The sequence below is a fragment of the Oryzias latipes genome, chromosome 18 (genome assembly GCF_053564925.1).
Source record: "Oryzias latipes strain Hd-rR chromosome 18, Olatipes_Hd-rR_3.1".
NCBI lineage: Eukaryota > Metazoa > Chordata > Actinopteri > Beloniformes > Adrianichthyidae > Oryzias > Oryzias latipes.
Genome location: NC_136254.1, coordinates 16,878,715 through 16,888,520, shown reverse-complemented (window position 1 = coordinate 16,888,520; position 9,806 = coordinate 16,878,715). Strand labels below are relative to the sequence as shown.

Genomic DNA, 9,806 nt, shown 5'->3' with positions numbered 1-9,806 from the left:
GAGGCAGTATATTTGAAGTTTACTTTTTATATACTATATGTATATTGTAAACTAAAATGTTCTAATTTAGTCTGGAGCAGTTTTAGGTATACCTCTACATGTGCATGATTGTCTATAGTAGACTTGCTATAAATACTCAAGTATGCTTATTAAAATAAAGTGAAGTATACTACCTTTTGCTACGGCATCTATTTAGAGCCTTTACTGGTTAATTACTTAACTGAAATAAAAAAAACATGAGCAAATGAACGTCCAAAGAAAACATTCAAATCACCTTTCGTGTTTGGATTGTTTTTGGTGGGTGTGGGGAGGGGCTTCCGGCGCCCCTACAGGTGAGGCTGTGTGATGATCACGTGTGATCACGCCCCGCCCCGCCACCTTCCAATAAAGCACAGCAAAAGCCATTTCTCCGCTTCCTTGCTGCAGCCAGCAGACGGCGAGGTGTGCGTGGAGCGTGGACGTAAAGCGAAACCCCGGCTGTGTGTGTGTGTGTGTGTATGTGTGTGTGCGTGCGTGCGTGCGTACGGGCGGCGCTCACAGATGATTAATTAGTAAAATGTGGCTCCCGGTCACTGGACGCCACATCTCATCCACACTTCGGGGGTCTGCGGAGGACAGAGGCGCAGGTGAAGGACATGAAGACGTCCAGGTGAGGACAGCGTCTTTTCCATTTAGAGCATTTGTGCCTCAACTGTTTTTTTGTCTTAATGCGAAACAAGTGCGTAACAGACGAGCCAGCAAACTGGACTCAGTCAGGCATCCATAATTTACCAGCCGCATTCAGTCAGTCAGGCTGTCGGGGATCCGCAACACGCAGCTCTGCGTGAGCCTCTAGGAGAGTACCATTACCAGAGGGACTAGTTGTATCAAATGCTGCCAAATTGGATCGTTGTGATGCGTTCACGGCTCCAATCACAGCCGGCTGCTGCCATTTCGATCCAGACTGCGCCGCTGCACCGTTTTTGCCAGTTTCCATTCATTCTGATCTCCTCGCCTATCCAGAGCTGGAGGAGTTCTGCTGATAGACACTTCAGATGACTTTACGAGTTAGTGAATTAACGCCCCTGTGTCCGCCCCCTCTTTACTCTCTCTTCAGATGCAATAGGCTGCAGCGCGTCTGAGGCGGCCCCGTGCGTCCTGCGAAACCGAGCTTCAATTGGTGGAGCCAGAAAAGGAGCCGCGGCCTTGCCCACTGCAGGAGGGTTTGGATGAAAGCGACGGACAAGGGCAGCCTGCGCATTTCAGCTACCAAGAGCCACGCAGCCCCCCTCCACCCATCGCCGTGCAGCATGACAGACCTCCCGCACTCTGCGCACCGACCCCGCGGCACGCACCGCCGCGCTTGAAGGGATTGCACTGCTTTTCCAAGCCCCTTGCGGGAATTTGACACCCAGTAATATTCCGCCTATCTGGTAGCTGACCACAGCTGCAACAGCGAGAAATCACCCACCCCCTACCCCAAAGAGCCCCCGCGCAGTGGCCTCGGACGGAGCAAACGGGGGAAATGTAAACAGCAGTTGGGCTGGATTTTAAACTCTGCACGCGTTCCACCTACCCCTCCAGCAGACTCCTCTTCCTCCTCCCAGGCCGTCCGAGATGGAGACGGAGAGGGTCGCCCCGGAGCAGGAGGGAGAGGCAGAGCCCCCCCTGCACAGCGTCCATGGAACCCACAGGATCAGACCGTCTTCTTACAGGGCCCTGCGCAGCGCCGTGTCCACTCTGGCGCGACTGGACGACTTCAGCTGCGAGAGAATTGGAGCGGGATTCTTCTCCGAGGTGTTCAAGGTGAGATATGGGGGCAATGTGATGATGCCTCTTACAGCACCTACACTACAGGCTGGAAGAACACACAATTAGAAACCACACTGTCTTTTAGGAACATTTTGGAGACGTATTTAGCAGAATTATTGGGGTGGAAAAATCTTATCTTACTTCACTGGAATGTTGTTCTGTGTAAGTGGAGACTTCCAGGACAGATGGATGGTTTGCACGTGTTGGTAACCCAATGCTGTCCTACTTGTTACAGCAGCTATCCTCTTTTTGGTGCTGGTCACCTACATTGAGCTGTGTAGGTGCAGGGATGCATCAGTAGAGATGTAACGATTCATTTTAACGATTCGATTCATATCGTAATTTGTGATTGCTGATGCGATTCATAGTCTATTTTGGTTCACTTTGGATAGTCTATATCACAGACCTAAAATTGATCCAGGACATCTTAAGGCAAAAATTCAACCTGTGTGACTCAGAGATAAATACAAATGTGAAGTTTTCCAGATTCTTTGTATTTCTTGGAAGATAATTCCAAGACAAGACAAGACATTCCTGACAAGTGTAAAAACGTGAACAAAGAAGTAAAAAAGAATTGATGGCAAATCTATTCATCTTTTAGTTTCAGGAAGTTAAGCCCATTTTAGAACATTCTACCACACTGTATGGTCACAAGTTTTTGCAAAACTCAGTTTCCACACATTGGACTGTAATGATGGATTAATCATTTTTTTGCTGCCATCACGTGTGTTGTCCACTGTGATGACACTTGGTCGTTTTTACATAATAAACCTACTGTGCCTCAGTCTAAATGGTATTTTCTAATATTGATATAATCAATATTTTTCCTTTTGAAACAATGTTAGAATGGTATAGCTCGATTTGACATCTTTCCACAGACAGATCAATCTGGTTGGGTCGTAAAAGTTGATTAATCGTTACACCTCTAATCGTCGGTTATCACTCCAAATGACACATGAGAGAGGATTAGGAATTGATCGTTATTTTATGTCTGTAAAGTTCTGGTTTTGTTGAAGTGTCACATGGATCAAGAGCTCAGTGTGGTTGATCCTGAGTGTTAAAGGGTTTTTGTGGAAACGCCTAGCGTCTTAACACGGCATCAAAAATGATGAAACCTCTTGTCTTCAGATGCCGATATTTAAAAAAGGTTCATTTTAATATTTACATATTTCTTTTTAACTTTTCAATAGTGCATTTTATCATTTGGGCATCTTTCCTAAAAGTTGTGCACCCGGTCATAAAAAAAATGGTAAGAATTACCAAAAACGAGCAGGTTTTCTTTAACTAATAGGCAACCACTAGCCGAATCAGTCTCTTATATTTTCCATATGCTGAGGGATCAGTGGACTACTAGAAAACAGGAAGTGTTATGTTGGTATTTGGCAGATATCCATTTCTTTTCTTTTCTTTAGGTTTCTGGGCTGCTTTATCATGATAAACTCAATAAAAGTCTCATTTAGCAGAGAGTCTGTTAACAGCAGTGTTGGAAGCTGTTCAGTCAACAGACTTAAAGCCTGTAACCACAATATTTGTAATTCTGTTTTACTGACTGCTTTTATTGCCCATATTGCGCACACAGGAATTTGTCCGACACTGCAAAGCTTTGTAATGATTTATAATTACTTTGCTGCAGGTGACTTGGAATTCCTTGAACTTATTTTTTAAATGGCTATTGAATTTGCAAATTATTCAAATTCACCAGGTGTTGCTTTTAGGATTGGCTGCCTTTTGTCTTTTGTTCGTATTAGTTTTAATTCCAACATGCCCTCTCAAGGAAATTTGTTTTGTTTTCAAAAGTCCCCCGCTGAGATTAAATAAAAATCTTTATTGTGTTAAACCAGTTTTTAAAAAAAATAAGTATTATAAGTATAATAAGGGTACATATTATACTTATAATACTTCAGAATTATTTTGTCATAGTTGTGTTTTCCTAGTGACCTCAGTTTACCTGTTATTTTTCCTTGTGCTGTTTTTTTCTGTTGGACTTTTAAATGACTAAAAGTCCATTATACTCTTAAGCTACGTCCACACTATCCATGTGACCATACGGTGTTCATATTGGACAAGCATGGAGGGGACTTTCACTGTTACTGCTATTTCCATGGCTGCCATTTACAGTTGGAAGAGTCTTTGTGTGAAATGTTGAACAGTGCTAATCTTGTGAATCTTGCTCCAGACTTTTTCTTTCACAGCTCTATTCCGATATTTGCCTCAGACTTGTTGTCCATTTAATTTTGTCTGATTTAATTTGCATAGCCTGTTCAATGGCCATGAGTTGTGTTGGAAACGGTCATAAAAACTTGTGTAGATAATGTTTGTGATGCATTTACATAGACCTTTCATTGGTGGTGGTAACCTGACCACATGTTGCCAAGGGCTGTGTGAACTTATAGCTTTAGATGCAGGCGTCCCACCCGTTTAGCTACAACAGAATATTTTACATTTTTTCCTTATTTAGTTCTTGCTGCACAAGAATCAATTTGAAGTAAGATTCTGCGGAGAGTCTGAAAACAATTCACTATAGAATTTCAGAAGCGTCTCAGTTTTTAGACAGATGGATAGACTGCACTTTCATTGATCCCACAATGGGGAAATAGAATTACCATGGGTCAAAGAACAAAATGATTAAAAAACAGATAATTACAGATCATAAATGGTGCTAAAATACAACAAATAACACCATTAAACCGATGGTGTCTATGAGGTGTTGTAGAGTCTAATAGCTGAACGGGGCAAAAAAATTGAAAAAAGAATTCAAAAGTGAACCTTGCAGCATTATGAATTGTGTTAAATGGTCTCAGAAGTTGGGTTGACTTATTTAAACCCACTGAGGCCCTCATACTTTGTCAACACATCTTTTTATTTCAGAAGAAATGGCCACAATGCGTTCAAGTAGTTTAGCTGAGAGTAAAGGTCGACTAAACTGCTTGACAACATTTCTGTCCGATGAAGCAACCCCCCCCTCTTCTGTCCTTTAAATGGCCAGTGAGCCTTTAAATGCCACCATATTTACTGTTGCCTTATCAATTTGCTCACTTGAGTTTGGACCAGCTTGTCCTTTGGCAGTGTAATATAAATGCTGAGTTATTATTGCCACAATCAGTCATAGTTTTTCTCTCATGACTGAGAGAGCAGCTGCTGCTCCAACCTAGTTGAATTGAGAAGAAAAGGCCAGACTGCTTGCAGAAAAAACCCCAACTGGTTTCTTAAGTTTAGTCTTTGCCAAGTTGTGCTTATGGCGCCCGTACTCATTCTTGTGAGCTTGGAAGTTGATGCTCTGGCCTGCTAAGTGTACATTGTGCAGCTTCAGCAGGCTGCAGATCAATTGGGGCTGCAAGGAGACGAAGACATTTCTTCAGAGAAATTGTGCAACCATTAAAAAAAAAAAAAAAAAAAAGTTAGAAAGGAGGGGACACGTGTCTGGACAAATCCTTCAGGTGTTGTTTTTATCTTCTCTTCAATATTCTTCAAAAGCGAGTTGCATGCAGGCTTCCAGCTTTTCTGTTGTTGTTTTTTCAGCTCAATGCCAACAGAAACCCTTTTATATGAGATAAGTTTCAACATCAGTCATGAGCTCAGCTGGCTATTAAAAAGTGATTATTTATCTAGTGTTTTTATAAAGTATTAAAACAACATCTGAGTCTGTTTTTAGTCAGATTTCTGTGCTGTTGTGACATGTTTTTAACCATTTCTGCCCCTATGATGGATGCTGGAGTTACTTTCCCAAAATACCTGCCCTTCACAATCAATGAAACGGGAAAAGAGCTTTTAAACAAATGAAAGAAATTAAGCAAATTTCCTTTTTTTCTGTTTATGTAAAACCCTTTAAAATAAGTCCATAAAACTTTGTTATCGTACTTTTTTCCCCCTTAATTCTGCATTGCAGAAAAGAAAAGAAAAACATACCTTTAAAAATGTCGGCTTCTAAAATGTGACAGTGCATTTTCAAGTAAGCGTGACTCTAACAAGCCAAAGTAACTAAGCTTTATCCTGAAGTCCTTTTTAGTTTAAAACTTTTGAAAATGATATCTAAGAAGAACATAATTTTGTCTTAATCATTGGGGGAAAAAATGGATGCATGAGACTCGATTGATTTTGGTGGAGGGAACTACAAGAGAACCTGAAATTCTAAATGCTGGACGAGGAAGTTTACCTGTTTGACATCAGTTTTTGATCCATTCGGATTCATCAACTTGTAAAATTATTCGATCCATGCACGGCTTTGCTTTTTTCATCTAAGCTGATATCAGGCTTCAAACTATACTGTCGGATGGCTCCAAAATCGCTCGCCAGTTTTGTTGTACTGTTATTGGCCGGTTGGTGGTGTGCGTTGCTGTAAGCTAATGGGAGGGCACGTAAACAAAAAAAAAAATGGGACGGCGTGTCAAGTTCCGCCAACAACTTATTGGTAAAGTTCTAATGAGCTACTGCCGCTCTGCAGAAACTGTCCTAGAAAAAGACCCCCTTTTTAGGTAAAAAGGAAATAATCGTAATTAAATGACCTCTGGGAACGCTTTTAAAATGGATCAAAAGATGATCAGAGTGGGACTTTAAATAAAAAGGTCAAGTACCCAAACTTATGAAGGGTGTATTCAGACTGGACCCATTTGGTCCACTTAAAGTGAACCAGAGTTTGTTTCTTCTGATAATTCAGACAAAAATTTTCAGTCTGAATACATCAAAGCTCACTCTGGTCTGGAACCACGAACCGCCCTCAAAGCCATCTTTCGAGGTGGTTTCGGTTCATTTCCAATAGGACTGAGCTTCGGTTCACTCAGAGATTCCTCAGCCTGAATACAATCCGTCCTCGGAGCGGAACAACTGGACTAGGACAGCTACTTTAGCAGACGTAAACAGAATAGGAATGAAGGAACTGATGAGCTGCAGACAAATATATAAAGCAACGATTGTCGTGTTATCGAACAGAAAAAGATGCTTTTTTTCACACCGTTAAAAAGGCTTATGTTTTTGTCTCGTTCCGCCGTACCAAAGTAACAAAAAGTGTTGTTCCGGACGTTTGAAAACAGATAAAATTGAAATATGAAGTGGTTAGCGCTCTTGCCTCACAGTTCAAGTCCCAGTTGGGGGACCTGAAACGGAACATCAATGGGGGACCTTTCTGTGTGGAGTTTGCATGTTCTCCCCGTGCATGCGTGGGTTTTCTCCGGGGACTCCGGCCTCCTCCCACCGTTCAAAAACAAGCTTCATAGGTTAATTGGTCAATCTAAATTGTCCCCAGGTGTGAATGTGAGAGTGTGTGGGTGTATGATTGTGGACACTCTACCCTGCAACAGACTAGCGACCTGCCCAGGATGTCCCCTGCCTTCACCCACAAGTGGCCGGGATAGGCTCCAGCAGTCCCGTGAGCCCGAAAGGGAATAAACGGATGATGAATGAATGACTAAAGTTTTAATAAGTTAACTGTCCCGATAAGGATTATAAAACAGAGCATGTTTGTCTTTCTCGCTTTGTTTTGACCCCCCCCCCCCCCCTCGTAGTTGCTGGCCAATGACTGAAGACATCTTTTCAAGCTTTGGTCCGTTACAGAATGGGCCGCTTGATGCTAGTACAGGCCAAATGCAAGGTTCGAGACTCTGTCCGGAACAAAGGTTTTTTTCTAGTCTGAGTACACCCTTGGATACATTTGGTGCAGTGGGTGGGACTTGCGTGCTGTTTGCATTGATTAGGGTGAAGCCTTTATTTGTGATGACTGGGCATTGCACAGAGGTTCAGGCTGCAGCTCAATAGTGACGGTTTCCAGAAAATCTTGTGAAAAATGACTAAGACCTTTTCTTGTACAATGGCAACCTTTTGTTGGAAGGAGTTGTATTTTCATAAGATCCTACTAAAGCATGTTGTTAAAAGGCAAGTTTAGATATGTAACACTAAAGATGGGAAAACTCTTGAATGTCTAAGAAATTTCCTGATAATTACAGTTGTGAGTCACTGAAAGGACAGAAAATGACTGGTTGCAAATCTGTCATCTTTGCTCACAAATGAATCTTTAACTACAGTTTACAGCTAATAACTTAAGTCGTTGTACCTTAAGAGACTTTATTTTCCCACTCAAACAATGAAAACTTGCTTTTATGAAAAAAACCATGTGCTACATTTGACCCGATTTGCCAAAATAACTTTTTAAGCAGACCTAACTCTATGCTCCAATTATCTTTAGGTTGACTAGTAAGCTTTCTCTAAAGAAAACTAAACCTTTTGTGTACAGATTATTGGTTTCAGTTTAACTCTGACACTCCCTGAAACTACTTGACAAATTGATACTGGTTGTTTAAGCCGCGAAGGCTAGAAATCTTGCACAGTCCCTGAGAAGTCCTGACTCTGCAAAGGGAGAAGAATAAGAGCTGATCCGCCGAGCCGCTCGCACTCGAAGCGAAATCCGCATCGAGTGTCTCCTGCGTGCTTGTGATCGGTTTCAGTGTTTGGGATTAAGAGGCTGTCTGACTGCTCGCGTTGCTGCGGGATGCTGGTATGGGAGAGCCAGTGCAGACTTGAACTTTCAGAGCTTTAATGTAGCATTTGCCCATCATTTGTACAGCTCCAGTCGGAACCTGCTCTGCTGCCACTTGCTGCACAAGTATTTATCTTTGTTTATGTTCTGCACGGCCGTACAAACACCAATGTGCTGATGTACCTCATTGCTTAAAATATTTCATCTGGACCATGGATAATGATGAATTATTGTGCAAGTCTTGCCCAACAGTTTTGTTTTCAAATCCTCCTTTTTTATTATAGAAGCAAGTTTTTTTTATTTGTGTGTTGAGCTGTGCTTTGGCTTTTACATTTAAATGTCAGCAGTGCTGCAATCTTTAGCTAAACCTCAAGCAGAGCCACGCCCCTGTGAGGGTAAACAAATGGCCCTGTGTTGGTGTCTTCCCATCCTCATCGTAGATGGAAAAATGTTTTTGTGGTCGTGCTGGGCTAAGCTGTTTTTTGAAAACCGATCTATAAAACACCCAAACAAACATGTACACTCCTATCTGCAGAATGACGTAAAAGCCATGTTCAGTGCATTTGTCATGTGCAAGTTTTTGGGAATCATGTAGAGATTTCCCATCAGATCTAGTAAAAATAAATGCTCATGGATACCAAATAAAATTCGATATTGAACAATTTAAAATCTAGAAATTTGAAAACTTACTCTATACAATTTGTACCACTGAATCATTTCTTCATGCTTTTATTTTTTTGTTTTCTCTCTATAAATCTGTTGAACCGGTTGAATCTCTGACTAAGTGATTAAACACATGGCTTGCACATTGCCTCCCAGTTAGGGTTCTTCATTTTAACACTCACATGTAGCCGTGTGTTTAAAGCCACAGCTCCTTGCTGCAGGAATTTGCCAAATGTTTTTACAAGTGGCAAACAAGCCACTGTAACCCGGGATATATTCAAGCTCTCGCTGCTAGAAGAATGTGATCGCGAACAGCAGAAACGCCCTTTATGACTGTCTACATGATTGGATGAAACGTGTAAGAAACTTATAAGAAAATCGAAATCAAATGTTTAAGGAGTTTTGCTCATCTGAAAAAGTACTGATCTTTTTTAAAAGCCTGAAATATCTGATCTCTTTTGAGCTCTTTTGAGGCTGTTACAATTTTGTTATAATTAAGATTTGATCATTATTTTTTGGTAATCATAAACTAAATGAAGGCTTTTTTACTTGATATTGTTTGATAGAAAATGTGTTGGTTTTTGTGATATTTTTGGTCTGTACTAAAAAAGTTTATTATCTGGAAGAATCTTATTTAAATAAATTCAACTAAAAGCACTGTGCTTTTTTTTTTAAACATATCAGAAAAACATTTGAAACAAATTACTCTTTTGTTTGACTCTGGTTATCCAAACAAATTATACCGGAGTGCAGCAACTAATTATAGCTTGTCGTGGCAATGATGCATCAAACTATCAACAGTTTTTGTATACCAAACTTTCTAGCTTATAACAAGTTAGACAAAACTTCATGTTTGCCTGCACAAGCTGTTGAAAGCTGACTCCTT

General features: G+C 41.1%; 1 protein-coding gene across 1 annotated transcript in view; it reads left to right on the top strand.

Moving 5' to 3' along the window:
- The first annotated feature begins 413 nt into the window (after positions 1-413).
- The window catches only part of tesk1b (testis associated actin remodelling kinase 1b), a 30,077-nt gene continuing 20,684 nt past the window's right edge, over positions 414-9,806 (top strand). Inside the window, exons 1-3 of the mRNA XM_023966172.2 lie at positions 414-649; positions 1,097-1,506; positions 1,587-1,785. Of these exons, the coding sequence (XP_023821940.1) occupies positions 1,505-1,506; positions 1,587-1,785 (201 nt within the window). The 5' untranslated portion in view covers positions 414-649; positions 1,097-1,504. The remainder of the gene's footprint in view (positions 650-1,096; positions 1,507-1,586; positions 1,786-9,806) is intronic.